Source organism: Erithacus rubecula (genome assembly GCF_903797595.1).
Source record: "Erithacus rubecula genome assembly, chromosome: 2".
NCBI classification, from domain to species: domain Eukaryota; kingdom Metazoa; phylum Chordata; class Aves; order Passeriformes; family Muscicapidae; genus Erithacus; species Erithacus rubecula.
This window is the reverse complement of record NC_136685.1, coordinates 85,059,379-85,081,547: the sequence shown is the minus strand read 5'-3', so window position 1 is coordinate 85,081,547 and position 22,169 is coordinate 85,059,379. Positions and strand designations below refer to the sequence as shown.

The window sequence follows — 22,169 nt, the reverse complement described above, 5'->3', positions numbered from 1 at the left end:
AACAATGATAGCCAAGTAAGAGTGCAATTAGTGAAGGAAAGTGGAAGATAATTCTAAGCTTTCCTATATAATGAAGGAAAAAATAGGTCAACAACTCCAACAATTCAAAATACTTGAGATTTCCTTTCTTGGAACCAGGTCTGATATCAGATTGCATGTGAAATATTCAAAATGGTTTAAAATTATCATTTGAGTATTTAGGTAAATATAAGCGCATTCCAAGAAGGGGCTGAAGTTATCAGTGGAAATCTATGTGCAGTAATAAGTTTCTATCCTTCCCTCATTCAGGAAAAACATCAGAGAAATCCTAGGTAGAGTAACATGTGAACACCAAAGATACCAAACCATTATGAGGTATTGGTCAGCCTTCAGGAGCTTTTTAATGGCTTGTGTTAGTAGTTAGTGTCTTAACATACAAGTAGATTGACTACCTGCTGATGGAGAGTATTTTAAGCCTTCTTCACAGAGCAAAACTGTGACTCTATTCTGCAGATATACACACTAGAGGTTTGTCTGTGAGGAGCTTAGAATTACAATTCTTTATATCTGGTTTTCGGATTAGATCCTGGGCTTGGGAAAAAAACATTTGTCTTTTTTTCATCTTGTTCCTTGTTTAATATAAACAGCTAGAAAGTAAAATCAGAAATCATCATATTCTTCATTCTTTTATAGTTTGGGGCACTTACTTTCCTTCATGTACTATAACAGTAAGTAGGGATATTCATTAGTCATCCCATGTGCATGACATTTGTCTTAATTGATGCTTGTAAAAATATTTCCCTTGGATTAAAAGTCTCATCAAATACTGTAATTATTATTTAGCATGTTTTTATGCCATTAATATATCGCTGTGTGTGTATTTATACATATTTCAGAGGGGCAGAGGTATATATATGTATCTAATCACTTTTTATCTAACTTCTAAACAACCAGGAACCTTTGGAAAAATCTGGATATCTATTAAAAATGGGTGGTAAAGTAAAGACCTGGAAACGACGGTGGTTTGTGCTTAAAGGAGGTGAATTGCTGTATTACAAATCTCCAGTAAGTACATGTAACTTACCTGTTGTTTTGTATTAGATTGCTTACTGATAATCTAAGGCTGCTAGAAGGGAAAAAAATGCACTTCTTGTTTCTGAGCTGTTAAGAGAGTGATTCAGTACTAACTTTCTCAAGAGGTGTACAAGGTACACAATGTCTAACTAGAAAGAAGTTATCAAGATTAATGTTTAAATTAGTCCTACATTAATTTATTGCTGTTTGTTGGTAGATTTAAAATATTCTTTTTCCATTCTTTCCATACCAGAGTGATGTTATTCGAAAGCCTCAAGGTCAAATTGAGCTAAATGCATCCAGCCACATTGAAAGGGGTGATGGAAAACAAACAATTCAGGTGCCTGCTTTTCTCCTCTATTGCTGTTTCAGCATTACCTCCATCCCCAAAGCCAACTCCTTGTTCCAGTCCCTGTTGTGCTGGAAGTCCAAGTGTGGACTTGGAATTAAAGAATCAGTGCCTTTCATTTGAAACCAAAGAATTGTTTCAGTGACAGAAAATATAAGAAGGCCTACCTGGACTCTTACTTGTATTGCCACAAAGGTTAGGTTATCGCATCTGGGATAGAAATAAAGAGAGCAGTCATAGGGTCAACCATTGAAGTAGAGAGAATTCATTTGTCTGAAAGAATTGAGTTTTCTCAACTTGCCATCCTGGAACTTTCCAGATAAAGATAGTCTTTCTGCTCTGTCTGGTCATGGAATGTTTCATTATTAAAAAGTACTTCAGGGAAGATAAACTCCCTGAAGTTGTGAAGCTACATTGGGTGGTGTATGTTACAAATCTCACACTATGGGATCAAATATGTCAAGCTCTTGAAGCTAAAAACTCTTTGTTACTACACAGCTGACCACAGAGAAACGAGCATACTACCTGACTGCAGATTCCCCCAACATCTTAGAGGAATGGATCAAAGTACTGCAGAATGTTCTTAAAATACAGGCTGCCAGCCCACTCTTTGTACAGTCTGAAATCAAGCCAACCATGAAAGGATTACTTACAAAGGTAGGAAGACACTTCTTCCCCCAGTCTGCTTGATTCCAACACTGTTTAGGCCAACACTGGCCTTACTGTACTTCAGATGAGCATCTCATCTAATGCTGATTCTTATAGCGTTAAAAGAGTTACGCAGTTCTAATTTTATGTTTAATAATGTAATATGCATTCACAATATTGCCTAAGTTCAGAGATGGTGAAAATAGTCAGTATTTTCTGTCTGTGATTATTTCTAATGTTCTGTAATTACAGGTGAAACATGGATATTCCAAAAGGGTCTGGTGTACCCTAGTCGGAAAAATTCTGTATTACTTCCGTAATCAAGAAGACAAGGTAGGTCCCTTTCTTGTTTCTTCAGAGAGTGTAGACTTTAACAGTAACCTACAGCTTTATTAAGGTAGAGTTGGCCTTGGTATTATACACAGATTGTTAGCTTGAGAGATTCTATCTAATAGCCAGCAATCCAGGCCACACCCCTTGGTCTCTCTACTGGACATGATACGTATTATGATGTTATCACTTGCTGAAGGGGAACACTGGTTTGCCTGGAGTTCAGGTGTCCCTTTCTGACAGACACCAGGAAAGACCTAGCTGGCATCTGCAATTCTTATGTCTCTTGCAGTGGGCAGTGACTGCAAGTTTTAAGAATTGAAGTGTTCTTTCTGTCCCTCAGTTGACTTTCAAATCCTGTTCTTTGGTACATCGCTGTACATCCACACAGCTAGGACACTTCCTAGACATGATTTTCACCTGTTCCCTTTTGCTCTCAAGGCATTGCATTTTGTCATCAAGAAACATCTTTTTAATGGAGGCAGGTCAGAAATAGGATTTTGAACAGTCCACTGAGCTATTATAAAAAAAACAACAGAAATTCTCATATTTGTACTTCTGTTTTAAGAAGATAATCACACTGGAGCCAGTAATTCATAGCTTTTGTATAGAGTCAGTTATTGCCTTTGTCATCCTTTCCTTTTATAGCCATTTTAAACCTCCACGAAACCTCATTTCTACAACTATATGAATAAGATAGCAGTAACCATCCATCAAAACATTTTCTTTTAATTGCTCTTTAAAACAATATAAAACAGGGTGTGGGAATCAACTGGCTGGAGTATTGAGCTCATCATACAGAGACAAAATTAACTTAAAGTTTCTCCTAGGGAAAAATCTCTATGTTTAACATATCTGAATTTATACATTTTTACCACTGAAGATTTTGGCATTTTAACATGCTCTTTAGTTAAGAATTTTGCTGGAATCTTGGGAATATTTCCCTCACATCTGGAAAAAGTTTAGTTGTCCTTTTAAAGTAAAATTGAAACTTATTTGCTAACTTGGAACAGAATGAGAATTCAGCTTTTGTAAGCAGAATATGTATGAAAAGTTTTCCAAAGCTACTTTATTTCTAATGTTCAACAATATGCTAATTAAAATCATGTTTTCTGTAGCTGACTGTGTCTGTGCAGAAATAAATTACACAATCTGCAGTGGTTAATACAATAATGGAGTCCATTTAATTGACCTCCTTTCAAAATGGAATTCAAACTAAAAAGTCAGCCAATTGTGTTTTAGTTAAACTTGGTTGAATAAATCAATCTTGACTACTTATATGTGAAACAACATCTTTTGATTCTTACAATCTTATCTTATTCAAAAAGCTGAATGCTTCAGAAGCACTACAGAAAATACGAATCACATCATTTTTTAATCCATACCACTGGTGCTGTAGAAAAGGAGGGAGTTTTGTGTAGAGTAGCCAGTCAGCCTCTCTCAGTCCTATCACCCAGTTGTGAAGAGATTTCATGCTGTATTTATGTTTGTTGAGGCTTCCTGTTGATAAGGGCCTATGAAATAATTACTTCTGTGAAAATTTCTAAATTTCATCTTGAATGGCTTTTTAGATAAAATGTTTCCGATAAATAATGCTAACTAGAGAAACATCTCAATGCTGAAGTTCTGTGATCTCTCAGACTGCAGAAAGAAATCAACTAGAAGGTCTATAACACAAAAAAATTACCTTTTGAATTTACAGTATGAACAAATCAGATACATCAACAATACATTCCTGTCCTCTAAAATAACAATATCATAATTACAATTCTAGGCTTGACACAGGAAATTTTTGCTTGGAACCAGGTTTGGGAACTCTAAAGAATGACTTCTCTTACCCTAGCATACATTTATTGTGTTAGCTATATATAGAGGCAGATCTGGAAAAGAATTTCTGAAAACCTCATTTTCAGACTTTGGCACATAACATTCTCATTTTGCTCTCTGCAACATCTGGCTTATCTGACATTTCTTGGCAGGACTTAAAATGAGTAAATACAAATGGGTATGGATGGTAGTTCATGTTTTAATTTCTATTAGCACAATAAGAAAGTATTGTGTATAATAATAAATATAATAATATATAATACAAAATCAGTGTGCACTGAAACAAACATGGCCCCTCTCACCAATTTTGATATTTACTTTTAGTTTCCTCTTGGTCAAATCAAGCTTTTTGAGGCAAAGGTTGAAGAAGTTGATAGGTCCTGTGATTCTGATGAAGATTATGAAGCCAGTGGTCGCAGTTTATTATCAACCCATTACACTGTTGTTATCCACCCCAAAGATCAAGGACCCACTTATCTTCTTATAGGATCCAAACACGAAAAGGTAATGAATTGGTTTTTTTTGTTTTATTTTCAGTAGCACATCTGTGAGTATAAATATTTTTTGAGGAGGACAAGTCACCTGGCTTGTATTTTGATATAATAAGAAGGTTCTACTTTATTAACATCAATCAGAGTTTGTCTACAAATCAGTGCTAGTGTAAGTAATCCTTGTTAAAACAGACAAAATATGCAGGCTTGCCTGCGTGAGTAGATGGTGCAGAACATCTTAAATGCTGTAATGAGAATTATGTTGCTCACATACAGTAATTTGTAGACAGAGCTGTGCTGAGAGGTTGCAGGGTACTGATAACCATTTTCACTGATAAGACTAACATAGCACTAACTTGCCCTACTGCAGGAAAGGAACAATGATAGTTGGGGTTAATACCATTTTTATTATTGTTGTTTCATTGTTCTCAAGTAATCTTGTAGGACTCATTTTGCTTTCTGGCCTTATCCCCAGGTTAGCAGCATCTGGCAGTGATAAAAAATTACTTATGTAAGCTTTTGGAAGAGGAAAGGAAGAATGCTCTAATAATTAGACATGATTTCTGAGGGTAAAAACCTTTGAAGAGAGCCCTGTCCAATCTTCCTTGCTTAATATTTGTAACATAGAGACCATGAATATGTGTTTATTTCAACCAAAGGCAAACTCCTTTGGGCTTCAAAAGGAGTGCATGGTAGGGTTTCAAGTTGAGAGTACAATCCTGATGAAGCAGCTCCTTCCAGCACAGAACGAGTGAGCTGCTATGTTTTTCTGTTTTAGGACACGTGGCTTTATCATCTGACAGTTGCAGCTGGAAGTACCACTGTAAATGTTGGATCTGAGTTTGAACAACTTCTTTGCAAATTGTTAAATGTGGAAGGTGATGCCAGTAAGTTTATTTTCATTTCAACATACTGATCTTCCAATGCTAATTTAGTAAATGTACTTATGAATTGAATTAATTGCAAAATGTATGTATTTTATCTATTTAGCCTCTCAGATTTGGAGACATCCTACCCTTTGCCATAGCAAAGAAGGAATTACTTCCTCTCTTACAACATTGCCATCAGAAGCCTTGCAAACTGAAGCTATTAAATTATTTAAGGTAAAACCATAGCAGATGCCTTTTTTATTAACTATTTTAACTCTTAGCTAAAGAATGGCTGTTAATTCGCTTACTAGAAATATTCAACAGTTAAGAAAAGAGAAATTTTTTATCTTTAGTGGAGGTAACTAATAGCCAGCAGCAAAATGTGCCCATATTACCTCACCAAAGACTATAATTTCCAACATAAAGATGATCTTTCGTTGTGAGTTTAGGCTTCAGCTTTTGGTGTTCCTACTTACTTGATAAGTTATTGATAAAGTGCAAGTGACTAGAAAAATCCGTGGCCATCATGAGTGATAATAATTTACCTTGAGGTTCATAGTTCCAAAGAATCTAACAGCATGGACAGATCTCTGCATTGAGAAAACTGTATCAGAAATTTTTTTTTTCAATTAGATTCAGGAATAGAATCATAGGCAAAAGTTTTGTTGCAGATACATTTAAATCATCAGGGAGATATTTTAAAAATCAGAAGAAAAGAAAGTAAATTTTAAGTTTAGGCAAGTCATGGAATTATTTAAAACTGACATAGAAAGCAGGGATTGTACTGGTCTTTTTAATAAAAAGAAAATGCTGTTATATGAAGTAGCTATTCTTAAAGACCAATTATTTGGTAATATAAATAGAGAAAATATTCCAGAGCAAAATTATTAGAAGTATTTCACAAGTTCTTGAGTTCACTTTTAAAGAGTCTAATAGATCTTTAAAAATACACATTTTTATATGGCCCAGTGTAGTAAAAATGCCATATGATTAGGAGACACATACTAGTTCATAACCACTGAGGCACAGCTAAGTTCTTGAGAAATTTTGTCTGCCTTACAGCTTTCCCAGTCGAATGCCAGGTAGATAGTTGATGCCTAGGAGAGGGAGTATGCTGCAATGCCATTAACCTGCTTCCATGCTATAAAGTCTGTTCCAGAGACAAAGTAAAATTTTGCTGTTCCTGTATGTTGTGAAATAAATTACAAATTGGAAGGCATGGAGGTTGGATAAATGAACTTTCTCCACAAAACTTGCACAAATCTAAAGAAGTATCAGCTACCTGTAGAATTTTGATGTTATGGTTCAGATCTAGAGATTTCAAGACAAGCCCTGTATGTTTAGTCATGACCACTTCTAGGCAAACTTTCCTGCTTGTTTCTCTGGATGTTTGAAAGACTCCAAAGAAGTAAATCCATCTTATTTTCTGCAGTCCTGCAGCATGAAAATTTATATGGAAACGTACTTCTTTGAAAAAAACAAATTGGAAATCACTTTTCAGACCTAATTCAAATCAGACACTTGCCTAAAGTAAATAAATAAGAGATTACTTGTATGATCTTTATTGAAACCTTATATAAATCAGCTTAGAAGTCAGGTAGGGAATTTATTTAGAAGCAGATGAATTCATGTTTCAGTTACCCAATTTGTGATAAAAATAGGCTAGAAAAAGACTGCACTTCCATCCAGTTCTTGTATTTTGCTTATATCCCTTAAAAATTCAAGTATTGTATACTGTAAATGCAATGAGTGATACATGTGCTTTCTTCTAACACAGCACAACAAATGCTTAACATCCGCCTTTCCTGAGACAGCACTGGGTATAGGAAAGGTCATATTAACCTACAGTAAAAACACCATGGAAAGCCAAGATATAAATCAATGGCTCTGAGTTATGGTTTTTTTTTATCTGTGTATATGCTGCCATGTTGTGCTCACTACTTAGAGAAGTATTTTGCTTGCCTACCACCACAATTGTTCCAACTCCTGTTGCAGTTCACTCCATTAGATGCAGAGTGAAAAGCAAGGGTTGTAGGAAGTATTTTATCTCAAGTCTCTCCGTATAGATTTTAATCCTTTCTGGCCCTCGTTACCCCATTTTGCAGAACTAGCAGGGTTTTCTAAACCTACTGGTAAACTTACTAATTGTGATTTCAGTTAAAGTACACTTTTGATATACAGACCGTCTTAAAGATTTGTTGAAGCTCCCTTGTATGTAAACTCACTTGCTTATTATTTTACATCTAGACCTGCCAGTTGTTTATAAATGCTGCAGTTGACTCTCCTGCCATTGATTACCATGTATCTTTGGCCCAAAGTGCTTTGCAGATCTGCCTCACGCATCCTGAACTTCAAAATGAGATCTGTTGCCAACTTATTAAACAGACCAGACGTCGACATCCACAAAACCAGGCAGGACCAATACAGGTAACCCAGTATTTATTTTAATGGTATTAATTTCGGCAGCAATGAAGGAACTACACCGAGTGTTGAGGATGGTAAATAGGCTCTGCTCTTCTGCAGAATCTGCTGAGTTAAGATCCAATTCACTGCTGCTCTGTTTTCCTGAAACAAAGCTATCCTCCAACGACGTATGTGTATCTGATGATAGAGTATATCTCTGCCCATGCTGTTTGTAAAGGGTGTACATAAAATGGGCTGCCATCAAGTCAAGCGTTAAGTAAGAATGTTTGAAACCTAATTGTTTTTTACTACTTCTTTCCTAAGAGAGATGCTGCCTCAGGAAGCTTGGTGGGCTAAACCACATAGCAAATGACTAAATAGCTTGAGTGTGAAGTAAAGCTGTGGTGGAATCTCAGATAAGGCTCAGGGCTTCTGTGAGATGTCCCCTCTTGTGTGCCATGCTGTTCTGCATTCACCCTGAGGCTACATTTTTAATACATACTTGAAATTCTTCCCTTTGTCCACTGCCAGCTATTCACTGCTATCTAGATACAGAATGAACTGGACTTGAAAGGAAAGCCAATACCTGGAGCTTGCATAGAATTAAGAGAACTGGAACATTATGCTTACGATGGAGCAATGCCTACAGAACTAGGAGATGGATCAGAAAATGGAGAGGAAGTTACCATCAAGGCTTCTGTTATAGATACATTTTTGTCTGGCCACAGAAAGTAGAACATGGCCAGCAGCCATACCCATTACCTAGAAACAATCTGTATCTGGGAGATGGCTGGTGTGTGGAGAGGCACTGGAGCAGGTTGCACAGAGAAGCCATGGGTGCTTCCTCCCTGGAAGTTTTCAAGGACAGGTTGAATTGAGCTTGGTGCAACCGGGTCTAGTGTAAGGGGTCCCTGCCCATGCAGGGCTCGGAACAAGATGATCTTTAAGGTTCCTTCCATTCTATGATTCAATGTGTGCATTGCTAAAACATTCACAAAGCTTTTGTAACAGACATGGTACATTTATGTCAGTTACCACACACTGAAGCAACGTATGGCTGATGGAACTTACTTACTTTTAACCTTTCTTTGGTACTCTCTTTACCATTGGCAAGACCTTTCCTCTGATGCAGATAAATAATGTGTTATTATGCTACACCCTTAGAAAATTTTTTGAGTTAATACATGCAGTAAAATGTTTTCAGCCTTACACTAAGTTTTTTAAGTCCTAAATTCCTGCTGTAGTCTCCTACCCTTGCTTCTACTGCAGTGTATACCTTCAACAGAGCCAATGCTATCTTTCATCAACGTACAGATATTTGATGAAAGGGAATATCTGTGCCAGTGCTGTCAAAATTCTATTCAATACCAGGCAAGTCAGATAAATTAAGATAGAGAAACACCATTTTTTAAAATCTCAGTGTGAAGCATTGATATATTGATTGTGACAAAAGTAGTTGCAATGTTATTAAGTGTATATCAGGGTAAATAAGAGGACTCTGTATTAAGTGAAACCAATGGATACATACCGAGCAGCAACAATATACCAAAATATTGAATAATTGGTTTTTTCAATAGTTACTGACAATTCAGTAGGAGAAAAAAAGTCTTATGTGTTGCTTCATAATATGCGTAACAGGAGACCTGAATTAAAATTGCACAGGCTTCTCCTCATTTCATACTGCTTGGCCTTGCAGCCTTAGTATTTATTTTCCTTTGTATTAACTGCTTTTTGTACAAACTCAGTTGCTTTCCCATTTCCAGCCTCAAAAGAAACTTGGTGTACACATGTAAATAGACAGAGAGTATTGGGCCTTTCAATGAGGTGATATGCTTATTTACTCAGCTTTTTCTCTGTGTTCTGTTTCTTTTTTTAATTCCTGCTTCAGCAGCCTCAACTTGGCACAGTAAGCTGCACTGCTGGCCAGCAGAGAAAGCAGGAAGTTTTATGTTGTAGGATGTTTAAAACAGTGAATGTATTCCTTTTGTTCAGGGCTTGCAGCTCTTGGCCCTCTGCGTTGGACTCTTTCTGCCCCAGCACCCATTCCTTTGGCTTCTTAAACTTCACTTAAAGAAGAATGCAGATTCCAGGTGTGCCTGAGTATTATTACCCAGCTAGTCAACTGGTCTTTCTGAAGTACCTTGTTTTCAGTCTTTCCTGTAATATATCAGATCTTTTGACATCTATTTTAAGATGAATTTGAGTAGAATTGCTACTAAAATATAGTACATGTGCATCACTTGGGAGAGTTATGTTTTTTAAAAAATAATATTTTGGAGTGCATACTCTAACTGTATGTTGCAAAACCATGAAAACCAAAATATGGCAGTTACACAACACATCCTGAGCCATGTTCATCTTTGGCACAATTCTGCTGCTCTCAGTAGACTAATTCTCTTTCTAATTCCACATGCAAAAAAATGTGTTGTAAATCTCAGAGAGTGAAATCTGAGTGCTCCTCTCATCTGGCCTCTCCAGAAATATTCACTCACAATTTACTATCCTTTCAGCCAGTCCCCAGGAATTGCCTTACTCCTCTTTGTTGCCACAGGACTGAATTTGGGAAATACGCAATATATTGCCAGCGCTGTGTGGAACGTACCCAGCAGAATGGAGACCGAGAAGCCAGACCTTCCAGAATGGAAATCCTTTCCACTCTCCTGAGAAATCCCTACCACCACTCCCTGCCCTTCAGTATTCCAGTTCATTTCATGAATGGCATATATCAGGTAATGTCATGCAGGCCATGAAATCTGATCTCTCCCAACCCCCTGCTGTCAGCATATACACGAAGCAGTACATGAAAAAGAGAACTGTAAGGCAAACATGGCTCAAGTTTCGTCCTGTGCCAGCACCAGCAATGGCAGGCACAAGGTACTTTTGATCTGATCAACTAAGAGTAAATGTTTGGGGGACAATCTTGAAGAGAAAGAAAAAAGTAAAACCTTGTAAGAGTGAGAACTGCCAAAACTCTCTTTCTTATTTAACCTGACCACCAGATGAATTAATAAGACTGAAGGAAAAGGAAAGGCATTAAATTCCACTTCCTTTCATCAGACATCTTGGAAGTTAAATATCTCAGTGAAGGCTTGGAAGCACAGCTGTAACTCCCATTATCAGTCCTGAAGGATAACCATATTTGTTACAGAACAAACATGGCTCCAGTCTTAACTCTTTGGGGATGTCATTAGTCAAAGCCTGTAGGAAACCAAACTCCATGGGCTTCCGAGCATGCTGCTTCACATCCTGGTTTGTGTTTCCAGCTGTGAGAGATGGCTGAGAAGAGTTTTAACAATTCATAGTATTACTAGATAGAAAGTAACTTTTTATATCAAAATCAAAGCTATATCAAACAATTTTTTCATTTCAGGTCACAGAAGAACTCTGCATTTTTTCACCTCTAAGTTTCTTAATTGCTTACTGCTTGCCCAGTAAAACAGGAAAAAATCAACACCCTTTAAATCATCCTAAAGGGTTTCAAAATTGAAATTTGGAGAAGAAAAGGAGTAACTGCTCCTTCATTATTTACTGCCCAAAACTGTATAGTTCCAAGGGCTAAGGAAATTGTAATTAAATACATAAATTACTTCAGTGGGATCAGCACATAACAATTACAGTGGTATTAAAAACTCTTGTATTAATCTCTGAAGATTCGTCAGATTTTATTTTAATGTCAGCCACTGAGAAGTTCAAACAAAAGTTCATGATTCATTTTCAAGACTTTTTTTACCAAAACATTTTTAACATGTCAAGTACAGGGAAATACCCTCAAATACAGATTTAAGTGAACATCAGCCACTGATATCTGTAAAGAAGCCATTTGCCATCTCTTGCTAAAATGCTTCAGTACCAGTCACAGCAGACAGAAGTTCATATTTGGGGAAGTAAAATTTTGAAGGTTCTGTATATTAATGACCTATGTAATAGTGACAAAGCAACATTTATGAACTATTTTGGATCTGCCAATATAGATCTGCCACCTGATATCCCTCTAAAGTTGCACATGATGGAAAATGATTAACTGATCTCATTTGCTCCTCCACTACATTGGGAGGTGCAGGAAATTATAATCTTTATTTTTCAATTGGTATTTGTCATAGAAAGCTCAGATACAAGACTGTCATATAAATTCTATAATAGAATTCTAAGTGTAGCAAGTGCAAGGAAACAAATTCCACTAAACTGACTTCCCATGTGGAAATCTTTTCCAGACCCTTTATGGCAAATTTTAATTTCCAATGACAGTAATGGATGGAATGGGTCTTATAGTCCCACCGTTATTCTAGAGATAATATATTTCAAAATCTTAGATTCAAGGGGGAAACGGGTATGAGTTTGATAGCAAAATACATTCTGGCTGCTTTTTTAGGTTGTTGGGTTTGATGCCTCTACCACAGTAGAGGAATTTCTGAACACTCTGAACCAAGATACAGGGATGAGGAAACCAGCTCAGTCAGGATTTGCACTGTTTTCTGATGATCCCTCTGGCAAGGATATAGAGCACTGTCTTCAAGGAAACATCAAGGTAAACAAAAGCCTTTAATGGGTTGTTCATATGAAAAAACCAAAGTACATTAATTTGACAGAGCTCTCTTCAGACAATGTAAAGGAAAATATTTTTCTGGCTGAAAATTGTCTTTGTTTCTTAATGTGAGAGGAATTTTTTTTTAATTTAAAGATCACTTTTTCAGTTTCTGAAATTATTGCAATAAACTATAGTTACAAGCTTTCTCCAAGAGACACATATTATTCAGAGAAGCGATAGCTGTGTTAAAAATCAAAATGTAAGCTGTTACAGTTCTTTAAAGAGCAATTAGAGTCAAACATGGATTTAGAGATTTCAGTCAACCTTTCTGATCTAGCTCCAGAAGATGACCATGTGAGGTCCAAGAAATCATTGATGGAGATCCTGGGAAATTAAAAAAAGAAATTGTTCCTTCTCTAATACAGAGTAGTTTCAGGGCTCAGTTTAAGAAATCTCCAATTTTTGGCTTGCCATTGTACTAAATTCTAAATTTTAGCTCCCTCTATTGCTAGAATTAAATTTTTAGCAGTAAAGAGTGACAAGACTCAGGATAATCTGGCTTTAGTAAAATATTAGATACTTTCCAAGTCTTTTAACAACTAATGAATCTTTTTTTTTTTTTTTTTTTTTTTTTTACTTCTGCCAAGTAACTTTTTGCACCCTTTGGCCAATGTTCTGAGCTGCTCTTTTGAGTTAAAAAGTGTGGTACAATCTTGCCTTAGTGGTAAACAAGTGGTATAACCATGATCAGAAAAATTACCATATGGAAAGCAAAATTTATAATATATGTACTTATTTACTAGGTAATTGTAACTTTCAAAACTACTCATATTACTGCTTCCAGGTAGGCTCTTTTATGAAGGAGGGGTGACATTGAGCCCAGCTGGGCTCCTAGGATCTCTGTTCCACCTCCTCCCCATCTGCCCACCTACCCACCTACACAGCTTGTTGTGAACCACTTTTGGTGCATTTTATAACAAACTTCATGTCAGCTTTATAGCACATACTAGAAAGGACCTGAAAAATTTGAGCATGCAGCAGAAGGAGAATGCAGAGACCAAAGGCATTTGATTAATTATATAACAACTCACCCTGTATTATTACACATTCATTGGCAGCTGCTAAATCAAATACCTGGCCTTTCCATGTTATGGCTTGCTTCCAAAGGCAGTGCATGTGTTTCAGGATAAACAAAAATGTTAATTACTAAACACTTTAAGAAATGCAAGTAAAGTTGTACTTCAGTGAGTTTAAAAATTCTAGCTGTGTACATTTCTAATAGCTGATAGGTAGAGGACGTTAAAATAAATTGCTGTTCAGAGGTGTTTTCAAATAGGACATGCCAAATCAGTTTTGTACTGCTTTCCTTCTAGATCTGTGACATTATTTCAAAATGGGAGCAAGCCTCCAAAGAACAACACCCTGGGAAATGTGAAGGTACAAGGACTGTCCGCCTTACTTACAAAAACAGGTTTGTTTAGCAAGTGTAATAGCTCTGCCTTGTCCCAAGATTTGTTTTTCAGTTTCTACAGTTTATTCATCTGAGAAACACTGGCTGACTTGAAGCTTGCAACAAAAATAGTAAATGGGTGTAACTGGAGAACATTTTTTTAAATATAGTTACCTTTTTTAGTTCTTAAGAGGTGAGCAGGGCTCCAAAAACCCCAGTGAAGTCAGAAGACTGACATTAAATATTTACCCCCTGGTTCAAGCACAAGTGTTGCTTGCTAACGTGTTTGGACAATGACATAAACATGTCACATTCACAGCAGACACTGCTAATCCTCAGGGCTAATGCATTTTCCTATCTTGTTTATTTAATAACTTTCTGTCTTTTCTGTAGGCTTTATTTTTCAGTTCAAGTTCATGGGGAGACAGACAGAGAGAAGCTGCTGCTAGTGTATCAGACAAATGATCAAATAGTCAATGGACTTTTCCCTGTAAACAAAGAATTAGCAATGGAATTGACAGCCCTTTTAGCTCAGGTAATCTTTATGCATGAATAACTCACACGGCAGTTTTTCAGGAGAAAAGCTTAAACAAACCGATCCAGGATTGCTTGACACTCAATTGACCTCCACCTTTTGCATATGAGTAAATTTCAGACTGGGCTGGAATCTTTGAGTAAGGCAATTCTTCTGGACTGGAGTGGAAATGCTTTACAGCATTCACTGCTGCTGGCACCAGTGTGGCTAAAATGTGCTTTTCCCCTCTTAATACAGCAAGGCACACTGGAATTAAATATTACATAATCATGTACCATTTCTTTATTCATTATTCCTTCCATGATTTCTGCAAGTTAATTTTCCAAAGTAACAGCTCTTCAATGAAAGTCTAAGACTCCTTTACTAGACATGGTATTGATGATTTATTTTTAAAAAATTAAAAGCTCAAATGAAGGGTTTTGAGAAAGTTATTTGATGTTATTATTCAATAAATGTAAACTGATTAGTGTCAGCTAGAGATTTAGCAATCTAAGAGCAGAAGTAATATTGTCTGTAGAATTTGTGTTTGATATTTAACTTTTTTCCATGGTAGATAGAAAATAAGAAAGAGAAAATCACTAGTGTGACTTTTATATCAGTGAAAAGTATACATTATTTACAAATACGTTTTCTTTTATACTTGATAAAACTTATCAAAATGTAGTTCATAATATCCAGCTAGAAAATTACTCTGGAGTAACAGAAAACTTTCTTCATGGACTTGCCCTTAGGTAGAGATTGGAGATTTTGAACGGCCTTTCTCAACTCCAGCAGGGCAAGTCACTTCCCAGTCCAAGTCCAACCAAACACTAAAGCAAGTTTTGGAGAGATTCTACCCTAAGAGATACAAGCAAGGTTGTTCAGAGGAACAGTTAAGGTGAGATGGGTTTTTTGATTCATATTCTCTAAAGATCTAGGAGTGAAACAAAGAAGTTTTAAATTGTCATTGGGAACAATGTACTGTTGGGCTATATTTGCCAAAACCTGTGTTTGAAACTAATTTTCTCACTAATCTAAAGAACCAATTTCCTCTGCATGTTTCTAACCTAAACAAATAATACATTCCAGCAAAAGCTGTAGCAGTTACTACACAGTGTTACAAAACCCAGGGATTTTGAAATTCTCATTTTTCTTATTCAGCAAATCCAAACTAGATCTGTCTGTGCACAGACTAACGACCTAGATGAGGACAGGATCTGTTTGTTATTCTAGTGAGCAGTCTTTGGCAGCCAGTCAAATTGGCAATGTGTAACTTAGTGGACTTACTAGTAAGGTATCACTTTATTTAAAATTAATAACCTGCAAGGCATTTAAATCAACACCTACTGACATGAAAAGGACAAGAACAGTGTAATACATTATCCAAAGTCAGTGATACAGCAATTTTGAAATCCAGTAAACATCATAGAAATGCTTTCAGTACAGAAAATGTTCAGGTTGAGAAAATTTGAAGCTATTATTGTATGCACATAGTAACATTATTACATATTTAGAAACAGTGGGGCATTAGAATGCCCCAAGTTATGCAATTAACTTCAAATAACAAATTATAAAAGGTCTCCAATTAGATTAACTCAGTAAGGAAAAGTGAAACACTGGTTGAACTGTTCAAGTAGTCCTACACTACCAGTTGGCAGAGCTGGAGATCTGTGGCTTGGGAAGAATGATTGTACCTGCCCTATTGCCTGAACTTTTTTTGCTAAGGGTGCAGTTTGACTTCACAAACAGTAAGACCAAAGCTATAAGTGCTGGATCTCCCTCTACTACACATTAGCCCTCCCTTTGCTTGGGCTACATCTAATAACCTTATGGCTGCTGGGTAAGTCATCCTTGAAAGTCAGTGTCCTAGAAAGATATTCTGAGCTGGGGGTTTTTTGAAAATTAGTTTTTCCACAGTATTGAGCCAACTCGCCAAGGACCCACAAATTCACAAAAGGAGCCAGAAAAAAAGGCCCAGAGTGAACACATTGTGCATCAGGAGCAGCCTTTTGGGTAGCAGTGCCCAGACACACTAAAAGGGAGTAGTGCTAAGCCACAGGTAAAGATATGTGCTAAGCTGATGGATTTTTGGAATGACAGCTGACAGAGCTGTTGAGTACTGATAAAGGGACATTGATTCTCTGTAGAGACAGGTTAAAAGCTGCCCCAGACTTTCTGCCTTTATGCTGCGACTGCTACATCAATATTTAATCATAATGTTTCAGAAATTACAAGACACTTAATAATTTTCATATGCATTACAATATTAAATGACATTTTGTATTTATTTAATACTGTATCAGTGATAGTCCTTGTATTAACTGAAATTATCATTTAAAGAAATGGATTCTTTTGTTGCTCATTAAAGTTGCTGTGGGCAAGCATTGGAATCTCCTTCAGTAAGTAAAATCCATCCTCCATTTCCACAGACAGCTTTGCCAGCGCCTGTCGACAAGATGGATGGCTCTCCGTGGGCACAGCGCCGCAGACTGCGTGCGCATTTATCTCACCGTGGCCAGGAAATGGCCTTTCTTTGGGGCTAAACTGTTTGCAGCAAAAGTGAGACGCTTTAATGGGTTTGACTGGGGCTTAAGTAGAAATACAATTTGCAAATGGAAGTACATTTTTGTTGAAAAGAACTGTGTATACATAAGCTGATTGAATCTCCTGTCAAATTACTTTGTAAGTCATACACTCGTGAAATTTAATAGCCATAGTACTAAGTGTATCATAATAGCAGCTTTTCAATACACTTACTGCTTGTTTTACATTATTAATCTGTATTTCTATTTCCTTATATCTTAGTTTGAGATAGCCTTTTAGGTTAAGACACTTTTTACCTGGTAACTAATAGAACATTGAAAAGGTATCATTAACTGGCTGTAGAAGCTGAACCTTGCAGAAGCACTAAATGTGCTTAAGGGTATTTAGAGCACTCCCTTCTATGCTGGCCTCTCTCAATTTCTCTAAACCACAGGTACCTTAATTCCCTTGATTCAAACAACAGGTCTGTTAAACAGAATAGTCACCTCATGCCTTCATTTTTAATAGGTAACTGTGTGTGTGTGTAAATACATATATATATAGTTGTTTGTCAGCACTCTGTTCTTTGTGTATTTAGATATATGAGCTAGTAGACAAACTGTAAGACACGTATTTTATAAATGAGACTATATATTTTATTGGACTAAGCACCAGGGTATGCTTCAAGTGTATTAGTTTGAGTTCATCGTTCTGCCACTGGCCACCTACATGGCGCTGGCCAGCTATTTCAATTCTTTTACTGAAACTTGGACTGAGAGGGAACTGAAATGAGAACTGTAGATGGAGAGAGGTCTATAATAGCTCAGAATGGATAATTATTCACATATTGCCCCATTTTGAAGTAGTAACTAAAGAGCATTTCTCTTTGTAGCCTCTAGCAACAGCTTCAGTTGAGAAGTCCTTCATATGGTTTGCTGTCCATGAAGATGGCATAAGCATCCTGGATTACAGCTCCATGGTAAGTGAAATTGCTATTTTAAATTTGGTCAAGATAGATTTTAGTACTAATTATATGGTGCTTTTAGATAGCACCACCATGCTATCTAAAAGATGGCATTAGCTTTCCATGCTAAGTTATCTTGTCCTTAAAGCAAAAATTCATTCCTTTTAAAATGCTTTAATGTTATCATCATTACAGTAGCACTAATAATAGAAGTAAGTAATGAATTCTTTGCACAGAATTTATTTTTGTTTATCAGATACAGTTGTTATATCATTTAATGAAATGTCAATGTTTTAATCATTCAGATGTCAGGAAATCCATAGTTATTGTAATGTTATTACAATAACATTAATTTTCTTTTCCTGGAGACTTAATTTTCCAGTATTAATCATAATACATACACTCTACAAAGAGCAGTTACTTTAAAAGATTGTTATTTTCATTGTATTATTTTTGTTTAATAGTAGGTAATATAACCCAGTGTTATTTAATTATGTCATTTTAGGCTCAGATTTTTCTTTGATTTGCAATACAAGTTTTCACAGAAAACGACTCGTAATCAGTGTAAAAAGCAATGCCTGAGAAGATCCCTGCTTTCATTTATATCCTGCAAAGAAAAAGAATGGCAAGCTGCTATTAGCAAGTGCTAATATTGAATATCAGAAAATTAAAATCTCAGCTTTATAATTGTGCTGATATGGGCCTTTTCATTACATTTCTTTGCAGTTACAGAAATAATAAAACAAAGAGCATGAGGAGAGCAAACAGCAGCTCTCAGGGAACAAGCAAAATGTGCTTGCATCTGACTGCAGAGAGCTCTACAACACTGCTCCTGGAGCTATAGCATTTCTGTAGGGCATTGCCAAGTTAAGTACTGGCAGCCCTTACATGCAAGGAATGCTCAGCTTCCCGGGAATCTTGGGATTTTCTGTAGGAAGGATCAGGACTATAAGAAATGATGTTGCAATACTGTCTACAATAGATAACACTATTTCAAAACAGGGGCAAAAAGAGGTTTACTAAGGAAGGACACTAAGTCAGTTATTGTAAAAATGTTGTCTGACGATGAATTTTAAATGCAAACATCTGCAGCAAATTAATATGAGGTGTAACAATAAATTAAATGCTGATCTTAACTCAAAGGCCACTATTGTGGTGTTAAACACTGCACAATATGAATCAAGGGATAAAAAGCTGAGGAGCCTTGAAGAGCATTTATGTTTCTTCAGAGATGTGAAAAAAAGAGAACAGAATTTAATTAGTGTGTTTGCAAAACACATCACTGCACAAAAAGAATACCTGGAGTTAAATTCCTTCAGATGTCTCATACTCTGCCATTTAATTTATTTAGACACTGCTTCAATTTCAAATGGAATTAGTAAGATTAACTTCTCTCAAAGTCAGTCAAGATTTGGGTAAATGGAATTACACACTTGAGTTGAAATCTTCTTATATCTTTTATCTAATTAATTTGGAATAGAAACAGAGGTCAAACTTAGAAGAGTTATCATCTACAATGAAAATTCCTCATCATGAAGGTCTAAATGAACCTATCCCAAAATTCACAGTTAATTTCAAGATTCACAAGAAGCTACCTCCATTGAAAAATAAATGTGTAATTGTGTTTTTAAAATAAGAATTTGTTATAAACTGTTTTTCCTGCATTGTCCTGTCTAACAGTTCTGTGTTTTGTTCTGGGGGTTTCCTTTTTTCAGCAATTGACAGTCACATACACATATAAGAGCCTGATGACTTTCGGAGGCTATCAAGATGATTTTATGCTGGTTGTTAACAACGCTCAGACAAAGGACAAATCAACTGAAAAACACCTTTTTGCCATGACAAAACCAAAGGTTGGTATTTTACCTGAAACAGTTTCCCACCATCTGCTTTTTGTGCTCTCTCTAGTGGGTAATCCCTAACAGATGTGAAGGATAAAACACCTTTTATAATCTCAGCCTGTTCAAATTACTGACTTTTACCAGATGATTTTAGAGAGCAAATAATCAGTAATGTTAAGGCTAACTGTGAACTGATGTGTTGCTGTTCTTTTCATGTCCATGTCTGTACCATTCCAAATTTTTCATAGAAGGACAAAGGCTGATAAGGACAGAAATTACATGCAGTACCTAAAACCTAGTCTGCTTGCCTAATCAGCACCAGAGATAATTCTTTAAAAAGTACATTTGGGATCTGCACTGAAATTGTAGAACACAACATCTGAAAGATCAACCACTTCTTAAAAATCCTAAGATAATTTTCCTTTCAGTAAAAAAAAAAAAAAAACAACAACTAACCAAACAAAAAGAAAACAACAAGCAACCAACCAAAAGTTTTACTGTTCGTTTGAACAAATTTATGAAATAATACAGAATTCTACATATAAATTGGGTTCAAAACGTGATTTGTTATACAAGCATAGTAAAATACACATAGAAGCATAGTAAAATGCATATGTTGAAATTTCCCTCAGATCGTGCCCTTACAGAATCACAGAATGGTTTTGGTTGGAAAAGACCTTAAAATCACCTAGCTCTGACCCCCCTGCCCTGGGCATACACACCTTCTACTAGTCCAGGTTCCTCAGAACCCTGTCCAAGCTGACCTTGAACACTTCTAGGGATGGGGCATGCACAGCTTCTCTGGGCAAGCTGTCCAGTGTTTCAGCAAGGTTCATGGGATCACAAAGAGAAAATATAGTAAAAACCACTGTGAAGTCTTTATTCCCTTCATCTGCCCTGCATCTTGGCCAAATTTCTCAGAGCATTGTCTTTTGGACTTTCTTATCTCTCTCAAAATTAAAGTAATCTCTGAATCATTTAAGATTGTGGAAGACAAAGTATCTTTGATACGTCCTGATGGGAATAACATTACATTAATTGCAAGGAGCAGTAAAAAAAGCTTTATTAGTTATCTCCTCTCCCCCCATCATTAATTTGTTAAAGTACAAGTACTTATCCAGTTGATGGTGATTGTCACTCGCTAAAAAGTTAGCTATTTTTTCAGCAGTCAAAACACATCACTGTATTTTTCAAAGAGTTTTGTATGTTCCTGTTATAGATTCTTGAGATCACTCTACTGATTGCCAGCTACATTAACAACTTCCATCAGCTGAAAGGAGCTGCTCATCACCTCTCTGCTCCAGCATTACTGGCTCCTCAGAGTGGACAGAAACTCAAGGAAATGGGGAGCCAGCCACTTCTTGCAATCAACAGACCAACTAAATGTCCCACTTTGTTATGAAAGGATTATGTATCATGGTAATGCATCCTTGTTAGAGGGTTTCTGCGTGGACTGAAAACCTTCTGATGTACAAGATGCATAAGCAGCTCCATAAACAAAAGGAAGGTGGACAGGTTTACATTAATTCAGTTGCATGTAACAGAAGTAGCTCTTTAATTAAAGCTCTGGCCCAGATTGGAAAGATGATGAGTCAGTTTAAGGGTTATGATATACCAGGGGTGCTTGTGCCTACAGCTCAGAAAAAAATACATCTGTTTATAATGATGGAGAAAGGTGTCATTGGAAACAACTGTATAGATTTTATAGTTTTACAGACATATACTCAGGGACCAAACTGTCTTCAACTCTTCATCTCTATTTTTCAAAATTAGACCAGTTGTATAACTTTCATTTTGAAAAGAAATTTTTGTTTAGAAAGGCAGTCAAATACAAAATACTTTCCACTTCCAGCACCATCCCTGTTTGCAATACAAGTATCATGGGAATAAAAGGAACAAATTGTGTATAATTGTTTCTCCTTAGGAAAAACCCAAACACATAAGCACATCATGTAACTGTTACAAATTTAAAGAGCTTCTCATGATACACTCTAGCCTTTGTTATACAGCTGTTTTACTTGGCAAATCTTCATCCTTGGTCTGGTAAATTTCTAAACAAACTTCCTCTGCTCCAGCCTTTTGAAAAAAATCTAAACTGGATAGGTACTGTATTTAGTACAGTTTTGTTAAACAAGACCCTGTACCTAACTTCTCTTTTAATCCAGAATAAGAATATAATACAGAGGGCAAAAATGACTCACAATTCAGAACACAAGAGCAACACAGAAAACAATTTACTGATTTGCTGTGAGTAAATTTGGAGACCATGTACAATGTGTATAATGTATACAAATTGACTCAGAATAATATTCTTGTTTTTAATTTGTATCTATATATTTCTTATTATAATACTAATATAATGTTCTTGCACACTGAAGACAT

The 22,169-nt window shown here is 36.2% G+C and overlaps 1 protein-coding gene across 6 annotated transcripts in view; it reads left to right on the top strand.

The window, feature by feature from the left end:
• PLEKHH2 (pleckstrin homology, MyTH4 and FERM domain containing H2) overlaps positions 1-21,717 on the top strand; it is a 52,332-nt gene extending 30,615 nt beyond the window's left edge. For 5 of the 6 annotated variants that reach the window (XM_079333058.1, XM_079333055.1, XM_079333056.1 and 2 more), the window contains 18 exons: positions 934-1,044; positions 1,307-1,393; positions 1,901-2,059; positions 2,303-2,383; positions 4,532-4,711; positions 5,477-5,585; positions 5,689-5,801; positions 7,815-7,994; positions 9,963-10,060; positions 10,522-10,699; positions 12,340-12,495; positions 13,869-13,966; positions 14,339-14,480; positions 15,212-15,357; positions 16,889-17,018; positions 17,875-17,961; positions 19,662-19,799; positions 21,007-21,717. In XM_079333058.1, coding sequence (XP_079189184.1) covers positions 934-1,044; positions 1,307-1,393; positions 1,901-2,059; positions 2,303-2,383; positions 4,532-4,711; positions 5,477-5,585; positions 5,689-5,801; positions 7,815-7,994; positions 9,963-10,060; positions 10,522-10,699; positions 12,340-12,495; positions 13,869-13,966; positions 14,339-14,480; positions 15,212-15,357; positions 16,889-17,018; positions 17,875-17,961; positions 19,662-19,799; positions 21,007-21,189 — 2,376 coding nt within the window. In that variant the 3' untranslated portion in view covers positions 21,190-21,717. The remainder of the gene's footprint in view (positions 1-933; positions 1,045-1,306; positions 1,394-1,900; positions 2,060-2,302; positions 2,384-4,531; positions 4,712-5,476; positions 5,586-5,688; positions 5,802-7,814; positions 7,995-9,962; positions 10,061-10,521; positions 10,700-12,339; positions 12,496-13,868; positions 13,967-14,338; positions 14,481-15,211; positions 15,358-16,888; positions 17,019-17,874; positions 17,962-19,661; positions 19,800-21,006) is intronic. The other variant, XM_079333059.1, reaches the window with a different exon arrangement.
• The last annotated feature ends 452 nt before the right edge of the window (positions 21,718-22,169 follow it).